This window comes from Micromys minutus, assembly GCF_963924665.1.
Source record: "Micromys minutus genome assembly, chromosome: 2".
NCBI lineage: Eukaryota > Metazoa > Chordata > Mammalia > Rodentia > Muridae > Micromys > Micromys minutus.
The window spans coordinates 27,928,041-27,945,569 of record NC_137971.1 but is presented as its reverse complement, the minus strand read 5'-3'; the positions used below and the strand labels follow the sequence as shown (position 1 = coordinate 27,945,569).

The following is a 17,529-nucleotide window of genomic DNA, read 5'->3' as shown; positions in this document are numbered from 1 at the left end:
TCAGGGCACAGCGCAGGTGAGTGCCTCTGGAAACACCTAGAATTCATTGCACATTTGATTCTGAATGCCTTTTTGGTTGTTGAGGGTTGAGAAACATTAATACCAAAATTTTCAGGACTCCATGTTTATTGATGCAACCCCACATGGAAAACACTGCCTGATGTTTAACAAGATGAGGCTACTGGCTAAATGCCATGCTTGTAACAGCTCAAAACACATGTTGGCCAAGCTCTTTACCCTGCATGTCTAAAGAGACACCTAGGTATTAGAATGATGCATCAAGATGCATGTCCAGAACCTAGAGTGGGCAGAGCTCGGTGATCCCTGGACTCAGCAGGGAAACACATTGGCAGTCCGTCTTATGCAAACTGCTTTACATGACATGAGAGGGTGTCTGAAGCCAGTTGGCACTTTATATGTTCTCTTATATAGACATAAATACACATGCTCAGAATATGTTTTCTGACTTCTGATTTTATTTCTGCTTGAATGTAGTATTCTGGTGGATGGCCAACAACGTTATAAGGTACAGATTGTTTTTAAAGAAAGTTGCGTTTGAATGTTCCATACATTAAGATACTGATTTATTGAGAAGTTTGCAACACATGCTCCTCAAAGATAAAGATCAAGAGATTTTATTAAAAGATTTTTATCAATTTGCTTTTTTAAAACTGTCTTTTTTTTCTTAAGATACCAATAACTTAAAATGAAAATGAGACTATTTATTTACCAAAGCAACTGACCTTCAATAGCCTTCAGGCAAACAATGTTTTACATAACTATAGCTTATACCTTGCGTGGATTATTTTAAAAACAGAATAAGGGTAACACCAACACTGAGAGTATGTACAAAAGGAGAATAACAAAAAACCTCCAAATCTGGTCAGGTACGGTGATACACGCCTCTTATCCCAGTTTTCAGAAGGATGAAACACCAGCTTGGACGACTGAGTAGTACCTGTGTCTCGCTGAAAAAATAAATATATAAACAGACTATACCAAAAAATGATTCTTTGTGTAGAATTTAAAAGAGAAATGTCCACTATAGCACTGTTGTGTAAGGCAACAAATCTATATTTTAGTATATCTTAACTCTGACCTATGAGACTTGCCTATCATATAATGGGATAGGTGTAATGCAGGAAGAATATAAAAGAAATATTGTCTAGATAAGATCTTTCAATCTTGCAAATTGATAGCAGGGAAAATGTACTGAAGACTCGTGAACTTTCGTAGGCATAATCTGGACACATGTTCCCAATGCTGATGCTGAGAACCATGTGGAGGTATTCACCCCAAAGCCATTTTTCTGCATACAGGAGGCTTGCAGGAGCTAGAAATGCCACCAGAAAGTGATCAATTGGCCAGCATCTGTGTATAAACAGCCAGGTTAAAAAAAAGGGGGGGGATCCTAAAGCAGTTCACTTTGAAAATATGCATAATTTCTTCACTTTTAGAGAGGAGGCAGAAAGTACAAAAAACCAAAGAGAACCAGAAAAATTATTACAAATGTAATATAAATCTTCAGCCATTAAAAGAATTGAAATTAGTAATGACTGGGCAAGGGCCAAGAATTAGCGATCTCCCTGTTTTATAAAGGAGCTCACACCATCCGGACTCCCCACTTGGTGAAGTTGGGAAAGAAAGTAAGCAAAGTAGCAGGAAAGCAAAAGGTTGATTAGCCTGAGAATAAAATAGCAAAAAAATAAAAGTTTTGAGTAATAAATTTGTCATGAAGCTCACTTGATTGAGACACAAGATCCTGAATATAGTGTTTTCTGCAATAAGTTAAACTATGGCATTTTACAGTTTCTGTAATGTCTCTAAGCCCTGCTTTTCTATAAAATAAGTATATATGGGCTGATACTGTATGAACTATGGAAAACAATGTTCTAACTAAATGTCTGGTCTTGGGATTCACTTGCCTTTGCCATTAAAACTGAGTGTGTGAGTTCAGGTGTGTTCTGTGCCTTTGAGTCCTCATCTTCGCAAGTGGGGAAGATTATGTGAGTCAGTACATTTGAAGCGTGTACATAGTGCTTGACTCAATTACCAAAAAAAAAAAAAAAACAATTGTTTTGTTGCCATTGTTTTATGTACAAATAACAAAAGTTAATTTGGGCTGATTAGACAGAAAAATCTGGTGTTTAAAAAATATTATATCTTAATTTTTTTTAGTTTTTCATCCAATATTTTTCTGAATTGCATAAATGAGTACCATATTGGCATTGCTTCCACCCTTCTCTCTCCCCCTCTAATTTCCCTCATGTCCATATGCCAACATACCCTCCTCTCTCTCTCCTTTCTCTTCCCCCCTTCTCTCTCATTCCTAATCTCTTCTTCAGTATTGTTAGTGATGATAGATAGATAGATAGATAGATAGATAGATAGATAGATAGATAGACAGACAGACAGACAGATAGATAGATAGAGACATAGAGACATAGAGACATACATAGATAGAAAGAAAGAAAATACATACATACATAAATGCATATACATACATACTTATATACATAGATAAATGTTGAAAGTTTAAATTTTGAAAGCCAAGTTAAGGGAAATCTCTTCTGGATAAAACCCAAAGGCACATCACAGATTTATAATTATGAGAAAATTAACTCACCATCCTCAAGGGCTCAACACAGAAGTGTGAGCGATTAGAATTTTGTGCCAGAGTTCAATTTTATCACTGATAAAACCATGGCTATCCTCACTGCAAAGGAAAGCTAGAAAAGCAAATGGCTGACATCTTTAAAACCTCAAGAAGGAATTTTTTCCCCCAAATGTACAAAAAGTTCCAATGTGTGGTGGACATAATTAATTTTTAGCATTAATTTTAAGACTGACTGCCCAGCATGATCTATTAAACAAAGTTATCTGGGTTTATGCAGGGTCAAAAATATGGTAGACATATTTCATTAAGAAAAACTTGAAATATCTGAGAAGGAGGAAATTCCAAACACTCTTGACATAAACTGTGTTACTAGGCAGCCTTGGCATGCAATACATAAAAAAGAAACAGGATTTGTAGCTAGAATGGAGTCTTTTAATTAGACAACTAAAAGTTTTCTGCCTATTTATGTGGGTGAAGAAACAGAAAAGATTTTACAAATCTGATTATAAAGAAAAGTAAAAGCTCCCAGCGTTGAATCAACATCCTCTCACTTGTAATAAAGACTCTAAGAAAATATCTCTAATCTGTCTTCCTAAACTATTAATATGTCTGGGTTGCTGAGGAAAGTAAGGCCCAGAGGATGTGAGGCAGAAGGTCGAAGCACAGTTCTAGTCTGGCTTTACCTATTTTAAACTCCTCAACTATAAAAATCAGGCCTGAAATATCAGCTCACTGTCCTGTCAGAGCAATGGACAGCTATTGTGACCCCGTGACTCATGCCCAAGGCCTGCTTCAAATTGCTCTGAACTTCTGCTGCAGGCACATTCCTAGCCTGGTGGGTGGTTCCCGGGGCAAATGCTCCCCATTGCCTGAACTTCAGGGCAGCTCTAAACCGGTCAGGCTCTGCAATCCCCAGGACTATTATTGGGCATTTTTTTAAAATGTGTTTATAGAAACCACAAAAACACAATTAATAAGCTTCTGAACCACATGAGCAAATGGAGCTCTCATAACCATTCCGTACACATCAGTATTTTTAGAAACTACAGCAGTAAAGACAATAGAAGTGTGACTTCAAAAGGTCAAGCAACTTATTGTTTATTTATTTTCAAGTCGAAGGAATCTTGCAAAGTCAAAGATTCCAGATGCCACTTTGCTGTTAGAATATATGAATTTGGTTTCTTCAATCTGAGGGTTAAAAATATTAGTCAAATTTATACTGTGCATTCTAATAATTAGTTGGGTGTTACGAATATCTGAAATGATCAGGAAACAGTATAGCAGCAACAGCTATCACCCAAACAGTGAGATTTGTCCCAGAGAGGGAAAAGTGATCGACATTAATAATTTGCTACTTTGTATATAGTCAGTATAAGATATGTTCTCCACAGAATTTAGTGTAATTGAGGGACTAGAAATTAGAAAAAGTGTTAAGTGAGGCAGGGCACTTTCTGCTTAGTGACAGGACATTTTCAAATGTTGAGTTTTATGTCTTTGTTGATTGTAAGTCCCTAGGCTTTCCAACATCATGTCATAATATGTAATAATTATGTAATATATATTTATATATTTGTTACGTAGTTTAGGTAAGAATTATGATGATAAACTCAGGCTGACTTTCTGTGTTCAAACTCTGCCTTATGATGTTAGAAAGTCACTCTCTGACTTTGCATCTTCTGTAAAATGGGACCACTATGGCTCCTGGACCAAACATTGCTCTGAGGCCAGGATACTATGTGGCATGCAGGATCTGATATACAGATAGCAGCTGAATAACCAGAAAATGAAACTTTGACCATCTTCATAAATGAAATGTCAACTGGATATGTTTGGAAGACTCTCGGTTGAACTACAGATACCACATTCTTGGCAGGAGTATACTTTTTGTTGTTGATTTAGCAAAAGGATAAAACACATCATTTTTCTGGTTTGTTAGTAATATCAAGGTTTTGCTGCTAGGGTAAGACTATAGGGTAAGAAATTACAAGCACTGTATAGGTGAACCTTTACAGATTTAGTAAGATGAAGCCTGGCCAATTGCTTGAAGCAAAGATGTAACCCAGGCATCCTTTTTTTCTTTTTTGTCTTATTATTTAAAGCAACATCGAATACAACACTAAGCATATGAAGGTGAACCTGACTACAGACACCTTTTAAAATACTGCAATCCAGAGAGCAGTGGAGCAAACTCTGAACAAATAACAGCTAAAGTTAGTAAACACACAGAGTGAACGTGGTATGACAAGCCAATTTCCTTTTTTTTAAAAAAAATAAAGTCACCTCCCAAAAAATATCTTTAAACTAAAGTATACCTTTTTAAAATGTGCATAGAAATCAGTCTGGCAGTTCCTCAGAAAATTGGACATAGTCCTACCTGAAGACCCAGTTATTCCACTTCTGGGCATATACCCCAGAGATGCTCCAACATACAACAAAAATACATGCACCACAATGTTCATAGCAGCTCTATTTATAATAGCCAGAAGCTGGAAAGAACCCAGATGTCCTTCAGTAGATGAATGGATACAAAGATTGTGGTATATTTGCACAATGGAATACTACTCAGCTATTAGAAACAATGACTTTATATGCAGTCACTGATAATTGGATACTAGCCCCAGAAAGCTCTGAACACACCAGAAACAACTCACAGGCCATATGAAGCTCAAAAATAAAATAAAATAAAAAGGCTAAAAAGTGAAAGCCTCAGTCCTTCTAAGAAAAAAAAAAGTGTATAGCACCCTCTCAGAGTGTGGTACACCTAGACCTTAATAATTCAAGAGCTAAAAATGTAGTCTTGTGGCAATTTTTGGTATCATTATGTTTAATTTATACACACCAGGAAAACTTTAACTGTTTACATGTTATGTTCTGTCCTACATGTACTTTATGCTTATGGTAACTAGTGGGATTTCAATGCATACTGTCAAACCTCTAAAAAAATCAAGTACTAACAAAAATATATTCATATAGTTTTATGCCAAAATGCTTTAAAAAATCTGTACATATATCTCTCTTTTTCAAATAAAGTTGTAAGGGAAAAAAGTGTGCATAGAAAACATTTGAAAGGCAGACTGAGTTTTCTGCCCATAATTACTGTTGAGGACAGGTGGAGTGATACAGTCTAGCGCTTTTCTTTCTGTTCTGTTGTGTTACATTTGTTGCACAACACCATGCATCCTGGCACACAACTGCCTAATGTATTAACGGTGACTTTTGTGATAAACGCCAACATTTGGCTCCTTTAAGAGTCATGATAAAGTGTGATGGTATAGAGTTCTCACTGTGCTTGATGTGCAGTGTGGCTTGTTTATCTTCCCCCAGCAAATGGGCTGCAGCAGCAAGTAGCACTGGATTGTGCATAAACTCTGACCCCTAACCCCTAGGAAAACAGAATTGGTACTTAAGGAAAGTGGCAGTATCATTCTTCTCCAAAAAGAACCTCTATTAAGTCAAGAGAGAAAACTAGAAGTCAGCTCTATTTGGACTGAGAACATCGTTGCTCCTCACATAAAGAGACAACATTAGGAAACGTATCCCACTATCCTGTCTTCTTTGGAAACATACGTAAATCCCTCAGCAGCTATCCCCAAAATTAGACAGTTCACATCTCCACGCATGGATCTTCGTGTTTTTATAATTAGAGGGTCTCGCCATTGCCTGGCTTAACTTAGAAAAGAGGGGAAAAGAGGAATTGGTAACAGCTGAGTTTTGGGCCAAGAGCCATGCCTTGCCTATCTGATGCAGGTTACTCTCTCAACAAAGGCTGCGGTTGCCACTACTTTGTACATGAGAAAACTAAGGCTCTGAGAGACTAAGTCATTTTCCTAAAGTCCCACAGCCAGTGAATAATGGATGGAGTCAAAACAATCCATTCGAACAGGGCAGTCACTGCACACAGCTCTAACATTAAACCAGAGCCCAGATATCAAGTACAATTGATCACCTGATAATCTGCCTTTGGGATATTCATACAACAATAGAACCAACCATCTCCTCAACTGTTAAGACGTTAGGGCTCTGTTAAGTGTGCTACCACAGTAAAATGAAATGACAAAGATAATAATTTCTTAAAAGATGAAACACAGAGCCACAGACTTTGGCTCTTTCCCTAGACCTGTGGTGGGTTCTGAATCACACCTCTGTATTTGGGCTCATACTCTCACTCTAAGACATTGTAATGGATAAGGAATCAAGTAAATATATCTTAAATAACTTCTATTGTTCAGCCATGCTTATCTTTGGCAAGCTTTTGAAACCGAGAAGTACTGTATTGAGGCATAAGCAAGTCTTTAATATTTGCCTTCTAGATAATCAACTATTATTTCTTGACAATCTCAAATATTTCCCCAAATAGTCCTTAATTAACATAAATCTTTAAGTGAGAAAAATGAACTAAAGATTTTGTTGTTTTCTTTTCTCCCTTATACATGTTTCCTTCCTGAACACACAGGAAAATGGACAAAGAAAATATGGTGGTCCTCCACCAGGCTGGGATGCACCACCCCCAGAAAGGGGCTGTGAGATTTTCATTGGGAAAATTCCCCGGGACCTTTTTGAGGATGAACTCATACCATTGTGTGAAAAAGTAAGTCTGAATTTACTTTCTCCTTTTGGGAGACAAATATTCTTTTTAGTTTGTTCTACTGTTTTTTGCCTTTCTTTAGATCTCTGTGTATAATGCATACATATAATGTGTGTGTGTGTGTGTGTGTGTGTCTATGCTCATGTGGATGGAGTGGATGAAAGTCTCATCCACGTGTATAGAAGCCAGAACACAGCACCAGTATCTGTCTTCACTCTCTATTTTGTTTGAGTCAGGCTTTCTTATTGTTCATTACTGTACATGCAAGGCTAGCTGGCTCGTGAACTTCCAGATTTCTCTTGCCTCAGCATCCCAGCTCACTGTAGGTGCCCTGGGATTGCAGATGTGTGCTACTTCAACTGGTTTTACATACAACCTCATGCTTGTATGGTAAGCTCTTTTCCCAGTGTGCCATCTGTCCAGGGCCCAGTCTGATGGTTCGTTCCCAAGTCCCACACATCAAATATAGACAGTGTTAAAATCTTCCTGGACTTCAGTGACTGTCCCCTTATCATTAGTGCCTTTGTCCTGTTGAACAGACATGTTGAATGATCACGACTGACATTCTTACCTCTTCCTCCTGCTTCTGTTCTGTCAGATGAATGACTGTAAATTCAGTGTTACCTAACAATACAGAGCAGAGTAGCAATCTGTCAAAGACAAGATATCGCTCCATTTTGGCCACTTACTATGACTTTATAAAGAACAGCACTTTACATAAGAAATTAGGTATGCTTGTCATGGATTAAATATGTATCTATACGTATTGACGTAAAATTTTCTTCTACAAGAAGAGTTGACTGTCTTATTTAATGTACTGAACAGATTAAGAACATGGTTATTCAATGCCCTTAAGAACATGGTTGCTCGGTGCCCTTCTATGATTACTAAGGAACACATTTCCTTAGTTCCAAATGGCATCTTGAGACTAAACTCAAAACTAGAAAGAACACAATCTGAAACTTAATCTGTAACACTACCAGGTATATTTTTCAGCACACACATTTGAGAGTTTGGCCCATCCAATACATAATAAAATTCAAGTGTTAGCATGTGTGGTCTCTGAACAAGAGCCCCTAGTTTTATACACAGAATCCAATATGACATGCTAAAAGTCCTGAAAATGGCAGACACATGGAACAGGTAAGGACTTGTTCATCGTTCATGAAGAAGCAGATCCTTCTCAATGAGTCCTTTGGAGTGCAGTAGAGAATGGCTAAGCAGAAAGCATAGAAGCACTGAAGCCATCCATGGGCAGGTTTTCTGGCATCTCTTCCCACATACCTATTGTATGCAGTTGGCCCACCCTGCTCACAAACGCTAGGGGTATTGAACTTCTTAGCCTGCATGATAGTTGGAGTACAGACAGAGAGTGGGGGCGAAGAGGGCAGATGGACAACAAGTAGCCTTTTCTGTGAGGCTAGCATTTCTTTTCATCCTAGAAACTGCTAAAATAACAGTGCTCCCTAGGCCACCTATGAAATATGCTGTATTCATTCTGACATCATAGCAGTTGGGGAAAGACAGCCAGGAAGTTAGGTTAGCAAGGCCCCAAATGAGTACCTTCATTTCCTGTTATAAATGTCAGTGACAGAACATAGCCAAGTCAGGGTCAAAGCATGGAGACCATAGGGAACAACTCAGAAGGCATGGGCAAATCTATCAGGAACCTGTGCTTCTGATGACAAATGCACTTTTGGTTCCCCAAGACATTATATAAATTTCAAGATGCTTGTATGACAAAGGTCATTTGCTTGCCAAAAATTACATTCTATTAGCTGAGGCTGAAATGCCATTTGTCTATATTTTCTTTCTTTAACTTGGCTTTTCCTCATGAGTAAGATAATTAATCTAAAGCTGGCATAAAAGTATGCAAACCGTTCCCCATGGATACAAATGACAAACATGGCAGGAGGCAATTCAACAAGTAGTGTGTGTGTGTGTGTGTGTGTGTGTGTGTGTGTGTGTGTGTGTGTGTATACATGCATTTGGGAGTATAAATATGTAAATAAGAATGCTCTACTTCTATTCATTACAGATTGGAAAAATCTATGAAATGAGAATGATGATGGATTTTAATGGGAACAACAGAGGCTACGCATTTGTAACATTCTCCAATAAGCAGGAAGCCAAGAATGCAATCAAGCAACTTAATAATTATGAAATTCGGTAAGTCCCTCATCTGCTAGATGCAAGCTGACCCTAAAACTGCACCCGGATCTGTTTTGTATCAAGATAGCGTATGAGTGTAAGCTACCCAAACTAGGAATAAAATTCTATGTCTTTCTTCAGTAAAAATGATCTGTTTAAACATTTATTTAATCTCGTTTCTGTATGAGGTATAAAGTCCACAGAGATATAATTAATTAATTAATTAATTAATTAATTTTATTAATATGTACTGAATACTCTTTAAGATATCCTCTGTTCCTATAGAACACAAATATAAAAGATTAAATAAATAACTTACAAACATAAAACCAAGGAGGGGTAAAGTTGTGTGGAGAGAACACCACCTGAATTTGGTAGCTTTAAGAAACTACTCTATGAGAAAGTATAATTTGATCTTCTGTTTGGATGAAAAATTCAGTCAAGACAGTCAGATCCTAAACAAGGTTATTCAAAAAAGAAAAAAAAAAGAAAAAGAAAGGAAAGCAAAAGCAACAAACTGCAAGTAAAAACATTTCTAAAATTAAGGCAAAACTGATGCTTGATGTGCTTGAAAGACAGAAAAATTCAGAAAGTGAAAGATAAAAAAAAATGGTTAAAGGCAAGACAGTTGAAGAACATCATCCCTGCTGAAGAATCTGGACTTATTTATATAAAGACCTGGGACTGGAGGAGAGTTTAAATGACTTTATGAATTTTAAAGCATTGATTTTTGACCTTAAAGGTTCACACCAGACACCTCAGGCAAGATGTAGTGTGCGTGGATGTGAGTGGAGGCAGGAGAAGGGTGACAGTTATGCATCTCTAGAGCATTTTAAACCCTGAGAGCACAGAAAGGTATGCCTGATGATGTACAACCAACAATCTGATTTTATAAGACCGTCTTTTTAAAACTATTCATCCGTTTTATAGAAACTATAAAACATCTACCTCACAGGGTGTCACTCAAATAACAAAGATAAGGTACTTAAATCTCTGGCACTCAAAGGATTGGGTGTTCTGTAGGGTGACTGACAATTGTGGGGCTGACTGGTGGGGAGGGCAGAGAAGTGGGGAAATATAATAGTTTGGAAAGAAAAATTATTCAAGAGCAGCCAAATCTTCATTTGGAAGCCAGAAGCAAGGTAAAGGCACAGAGAATCTTTACAAATTAAAGAGTGTGATAGATTCAACAAGAACTAGTCAAGAAGAGATGCAAAGCTGCCTTCATGACTACGACTCTGCTGTGGTCAATCTGTCAGAGAGAGAAACCTTTCTTCCAGAAAGGAACAATAACCTTTACTTTGCTCTCAGACACCATTTCTCAAGGGATGGATGAGGCTATTACCCAGAAAAGACCTGCTGTTATCACATCATCTTCCTCCTTATCAAATATTCACTGAGCATCCTCTAAATGCTTGGCTTCTGGAGACATTAAACTCATGTTGATGGTTTGTGAGAAAGTGTCTTTTGTCTCCAGGAAATTCTGGGAAAGGATGTTGACCAGCCGCACACATTTAGAAATTTTAGACTCTCTCCTGCTAGCAACTGATACCAGAATAGCCCACTAACTATCCAAAAAAAAAAAGAGTATCTCTAAATAAATAAGAGAGATAATTGTGCTTTCTTAAGTAAAATTTAAAGCACACATAACTAGGGGCTATATGTGCAACTTATTTGATAGAGTGCTTGCCTAGCATGCACAAAGTCTGGGTTTTAATTGGGGAATCTCATAAGCCAGTATGGTAATATACAATTAGCAATCTTAGCACTTGAGAGAGAGAGAGACAGAATTAAGAGTTCAGGGTCATAACTGGCTATATAGCGAATTTGGAACCAGCCACAAGAGCTTCTGACTAAATAAAGTTGGCTGAAATTATAAAAACAAAAAACAAAACAAACAAACAAACAAACAAACAAAAAAACCTGCCGAGAAACCAACAGGAAGATCGCTTTATCAAGAAACCACATTCTCTGGGAAATGTCGCAAGAGTGAGAGAGGTTTGTGAATTCTCACTCCTGCCCTGGTTCTCTGGCAAAGGATAAGTACTAACCAGTGACCAGACAGGTCAGAAGACCTGTGCCACAACCAAGAGCCACTAGTTCCAAGAAAATCAGACTGGTCTCCCACTTGCCTAGTATAAAAGCTTATGAAGAACAAAGAAAAATAACTTCAAAATGAAGAGACAAAAGGAATAGGAGAAAAATTTGAAAATGTTCAGAGAATAGATGAATTTTAAAATACTTTCTAATATCAAAAAAATCAATAAAACATATGCAAATGATTAAAAAGGGGTCCTTCTCAATACAAGTACAAGCACCCTATAATTATACAAAAATCTTTTAATGATTTTGGCTACCAGAAAAATTCAATTGAAAATATATCAATATCCCATCACACTTACAAACCCGCACCATTACCCACTGAGCCATGTTGTTGACTCTGTAATTTTGGGATTGGGGGTTGCGATGGTTTGTATATGCTTGGCCCAGGGAGTAGCTCTATTATGAGGTGTGTGGCCTTGTTGGAGTAGGTGTGTCACGGCTTAAGGCCCTCACCCTAGCTGCCTGTAAATGAGTCTTCTACTAGCAGTTGAGATGAAGATGTTGAACTCTCAACAATGCATGTACCATGCCTGCCTGAATGCCACCGTGATCTTGCCTTGATGATAAAAAACTGAACCTCTGAGCCTGTAAGCCAGCCTTAATTAAATGTTGTCCTTATAAGACTTGCTATGGTCATGATGTCTGTTCACAGCAGTAAAACCCTAACTAAGATGGGGGGGGCGCATTTTTAACAGTAATCACATCAGAAAAGCTATTCGACTTAGCAGTTTCATACATGCATCTTGAGAAGTAGCAAATCCCAATAGCACAGGGTGAGTAGGTGAAGTAAGGAGCAGGGCCCAGTATAGATGCCTTGGAGCTGGGACATCAGGATGTGAAGGAAATGGATGGCAAGTGGTAAAACTACAACCAGTCTAAAGAAACCAGGTACCGATGAGCTCTTCATCTAATTTCCCTTAAATAGTTCAGAGGTCAAGACTGAGAGTATATGTAGGAGGTCAATGGCAGAGTCTGTGCAGCACACACGATGGTCCTGATACCACAAAAGAAAAGAGAGGAGGGGTGTCAGTCTATATCGAATCATCTTTCCTCTAAAGAAACCACATTATCTTTGAAAGTGTTATACATTTGCAATCTCTGCCACAGTCTTTCATACACAAAGATCTCACCTATGAACATTGCTTCCCCCTCCCCCGTTTAGAAATGGCCGTCTCCTGGGGGTCTGTGCCAGTGTGGACAACTGCCGATTGTTTGTGGGAGGAATCCCCAAAACCAAAAAGAGAGAAGAAATCTTATCAGAGATGAAAAAAGTCACCGAAGGAGTTGTTGATGTCATTGTCTACCCAAGTGCTGCCGATAAAACCAAAAACCGGGGGTTTGCCTTTGTGGAATATGAGAGTCACCGCGCAGCCGCCATGGCTAGACGGAGGCTGCTGCCAGGTAAGCTTGATTCCTGAACAGGGACTCCATCCCCACAACAGACCTGGCATGAACTTTCCTGTTGCATTTAAGCTCTTCATCTTGTTTATTTCTCTCACAGTTGATTCAGTTCCGTAAAGTTTCTATAGATGTATTCTGGGAAGTTGCACATTTGAGCCTCAGGAGAATGTAAATCAATAGCAATCCTACAGAGAATATGTGGCAAAAACCAATTTAAGATTAAACAAATTCATCACGGATATAACAGCATGCAGATTAAGTTCACAGACTAGTTAGAATTGGGCAATGTTACCTTTCATAGTGTAGACAAACACACCAGCCTATAATACACCATCCCAAGGATAACCAACAGACATGCTCTCAATGTGTTTCCCAATTTTTAATCATTCCCATCTAATTGAAGATAAGAAACCTGTGCTTTCTTCCTGGACACTTCTATTTATAGACATGCATGTCAGCACGAAGTGTCAATTCATAAGTTCAGCAACACACCAACACTGCCTGGGTCAGACCAATGCAGGCAAATATTCAATGTTCCTTGGCTTGCTGTAAAATATTCACTAAAACACAGTCAAATGCTAATATAAATTTATATTAATGAAAAAAAACTATCTAGACCAGTGATCCTCAATCTTCATAATACTGACTCTTTAATACAGGTCCTTAGTTGTGGTGACCTCAACTGTAAAATTATTTCCTTACTACTCCATAACTGTAATTTTGTTACTGTTATCACTCAATATCTAACATAAAGAATATCAGATATGTGACCCACAGGTTGAGAACCAATGATCTAGCATATAAATAACTTCTCACTAGGGTACATTCTTATAAAAACTATGAAGGTGACAGGTAGAAGAGAACAAAACTCTGACTTTATTTTGACTTTTTACAGTCTTTCTTGACTGCACGTTTTGTTTTTGATGGATCTGTTGGTTGAACAGAGGGTCTTGAGCTTCCTAGGCCAACATTCTGCCATTTGACTGTGTCCTGGCTCTGCTTATGTTCTTTTAAACGTTAGCATATGAGGCATTGGGTATCATTGAGACATTTTCAACTTGTTTTAGTAGACTTCCTTCCCCTCATCTTCTTTTCTTTACCTCCTCTGATTCTCAGATAGCTTTGAGCCGTTCATAGGCTTTCAGAATTGAAACAAAGTCATCTGGAGGGGCAGCTAATGCTAACAGTACTGATGTCTCTTCAGCTCCTGTTAGTGTTTTTATATGGTTTAGAATAGAGGTCTGATTTCTACATGTGGATTAGGATAACAACTTTACTCAAAAATTTTTAAAATATTATTTAGCACTGCCTGACCTCAACCTGTAGCTCCTCCTCCCTCTGCCTCTCAAGTACCACTATGCCCATTGACACCTAGTGATATTTATTAAACAGACTATACCTGGAAATAAAATTAACTCAAACACATCAGTATCTTTCATCTCTACTCAAAGGTTAAACAGGCTGGAAAAGAAATTAGGGTAGCGACAACCTTCACAATAGTCAGAATTAATATAAAATGCCTGGGTGTGACTCTAATCAAGCAAGTAAAAGATCTGTATGACAAAAACTTCAAGTCTGTGAAAAAATAAATTGAAAAAGATATCAGGAAATGGAAAGATCCCCCATGCTCATGGATTGGCAGAATTAATATAGTAAAAATGGTCATCTTGCCAAAAGCATTCTGCAGATTCAATGCAATAGCCATCAAAATTCCAAGTCAGTTCTTCATAGAGTTTGAGAGAGCAATTTGCAAATCCATTTGGAATAACAAAAAGTTCAGGATAGCAAAAACTATTCTCAACAATAAAAAAGTTGCTGGGGGAATCACCATCCCTGACCTAAAGCTTTATTACAGATCAATAGTGATGAAAACTGTATGGTATTTGTACAGAGATAGGTAGATCAATGGAATAGAATTGAAGCCCCAGAAATGAACCCACACACCTGTGGTCACTTGATCTTTGACAAAGGTGCAAAAATCATCCAGTGGAAAAAAAAGATAGAATTTTCAACACATGATGCTGGTTCAACTGAAGGTCAGCATGTAGAAGAATGCAAATCAATCCTCTCTTATCTCCTTGTACAAAGCTCAAGTCCAAGTGTATCAAAGGCCTCCACATAAAACCAGGTACACTGAAACTAATAAAACAGAAAGTGGGGAAGAGCTTAGAGCACATAGGCACAGGGGAACAGTTCCTGATCAGAACATCAAAGACTTATGCTCTAAGACCAAGAATCAACAAATGGGACCTCATGAAATTGCAAAGCTTCTGTAAGGCAAAAGGACAAAATGGCAACAAACAGATTGGGAAAAGATCTACATCTGATAGAGAGCTAGTATCAAATGTATAAAAAGAACTCAAAAAGATAGACTCTAGAGAATCAAATAATCCTATTAAAAATGGGGTACCCACCTAAACAAAAAAATTCTCAACTGAGGAATATCGAATGGCTGAGAATCACCTTAAGAAACGCTCAACATCTTTAGTCATCAGGGAAATGCAAATAAAAACAAACCTGAGATTCCACCTCATACCAGTTAAAATGACTAAGATAAAAACTCAGGTGACAGCAGATGCTAGCAAGAATGTAGAGAAAGAAACACTCCTCCATTATTGGTGGGATTGTAAGCTGGTACCACCACTCTGGAAATCAGTCTGGAGATTTCTCAGAAAATTGGACATAGTACCTGAAGACCCAGCTATACCATTCCTGGACATATACCCAAAAGATGCTCCAACATATAACAAGGACACATGATCCACTGTGTTCAAAGAAGCCTTATTTATAATAGACAGAAGCTGGAAAGAACCCAGATGTCCTTCATCAGAAGAATGGATACAAACAATGTGATACATTTACACAGTGGAGTACTACTCAGCTATTAAAATCAATGACTTCATGAAATTCTTAGGTAAATGGATAGAACTAGAAAATATCCTGAGTAAGGTAACCCAAACACACACACACACACACACACACACACACACACACACACACACAAACAAATACATGGTATGTACTCACTGATAAGTGGATATTAGCCCAAAAGCTCCAATTACCCAATATACAATTCACAGACCACATGAAGCTCGAGAAAAAAGACCAAAGTGCAGATGCTTCAGTCCTTCTTAGAAGAGAGAACAAATGTATTCACAGGAGGAAATACAGAGACAAAGTTTAAAGCACAGATTATAGCAAAGGCCATCCAGATACTGTCCCACCTGGAGATCTAGCCCACATACAGCCACCAAAGCCAGACAATATTGCTAATCCAAGAAGTGCATGTTGACAGGAGCCTGATCTAGCTGTCTCCTGCAAGGCTCTGTCACACTGTGACAAATACAGAGGCAGATACTAACAGCCAACCACTGAACTGAGAATGGGGTTCCCAATTGAAGAGTTAGAGAAAGGATTGAAGGAGCTGAAGGGATTGAAGGAGCTGCAACCCCATAAGAACAACAATACCAACCAACCAGAGCTCCCAGAGAGTAAACTACTAACCAAAGAATATGCTTGGATGGACCCATGACTCCAGCTTCATATGTAGCGGAGGATGGCCTTGTTGGGTATCAATGGGAGAAGCCCTTGGTCTTGCCAAGGCTCAATGCCCCAGTGTAGGCAACTGTCAGGGCAGGGAGGTAGGAGGGGATGGGTGGGTGGAAGAGCACCCTCATAGGAACATGGGGAGATGGGATGAGATAGGGGGTATAGAGGGAAAACCAGGAAAGAGGGTAACATTTGAAATGTAAATAAAATATATCCAATTTTTAAAAAATGAAACAAAAAAGAGACTACACTTTTTGTTTGTATGCTCTTGGCATATTCTGTCAAAGATCATGATTGATTTATAAGAAATTAAAGGATAGATATTTGCTTCCCCTATGTAATAATTATACCAATAAATCCTTCCCAACACAAATAATTTCTCATTTTGTTCTGTCCAATTCTTTGCATCCAACAAGATACAGCTTTCTTCCAAACACTGAATTAAACACACAACCCAGATTTTCCATAACTGCAGAAACTGAGTTGATTTGTCACCCTTATCCCACTGCACCAACATGTAGCCCCTGGGGATATGGTGGCTGGGTGGCAACACCAAAGGGGAAGTAATGGAGAATTAATGTTTGGTAACAATCGTTGAGACTGTAAAAGTGGGTGCTGCCCCTCTTCCGCAAGATCATGATTAGAGAGAACTGAGAGGCTCATGGGAAACACACAGTATAGAAGGAAGCATCCAGTAAGTCACCACTGTAGGGTACAGAAACCTGTGCTGACTTGGGTAACACCCCCTCTTTTAGGACAAGTTAAAGTTTTTTTTTATCATCAACTGTCTTCTTAGTCTTCTCTGAATTGGCATTTTTAAAAAGTATGTTTTCTCCAAGTTTTCCACATTGACTGTATTCAGACTGAGAATGTGGGAGGAACACAGTGGTCTGAGCCCTGATCCTAATACCAGAGACTGAGAACAAAGAATGTTTGGCCCCATTCACTCAGGCTCATTTGTGTGTCTCAGTGCTGGTGTCTGGCTAATAGACAACACATTCCAACTACAGCGGATGCTCTCCAAGTGACCTCTTAATGGTTCACGGAGTCAGACTCTGTGTCTGAACCCTAAATCTGCTCTTTCTCCCCTTTTATTATCTCACCTTAAAAACTGACTCCCCCT

At 38.3% G+C, this 17,529-nt stretch overlaps 1 protein-coding gene across 2 annotated transcripts in view; it reads left to right on the top strand.

The window, feature by feature from the left end:
* A1CF (APOBEC1 complementation factor) overlaps window positions 1-17,529 on the top strand; it is a gene marked incomplete at both ends in the record, with an annotated part of 51,706 nt that overhangs the window by 8,238 nt on the left and 25,939 nt on the right. For both annotated transcript variants that reach the window (XM_080912475.1, XM_080912474.1), the window contains 3 exons: window positions 7,071-7,205; window positions 9,241-9,371; window positions 12,619-12,857. In XM_080912475.1, coding sequence (XP_080768601.1) covers window positions 7,071-7,205; window positions 9,241-9,371; window positions 12,619-12,857 — 505 coding nt within the window. The remainder of the gene's footprint in view (window positions 1-7,070; window positions 7,206-9,240; window positions 9,372-12,618; window positions 12,858-17,529) is intronic.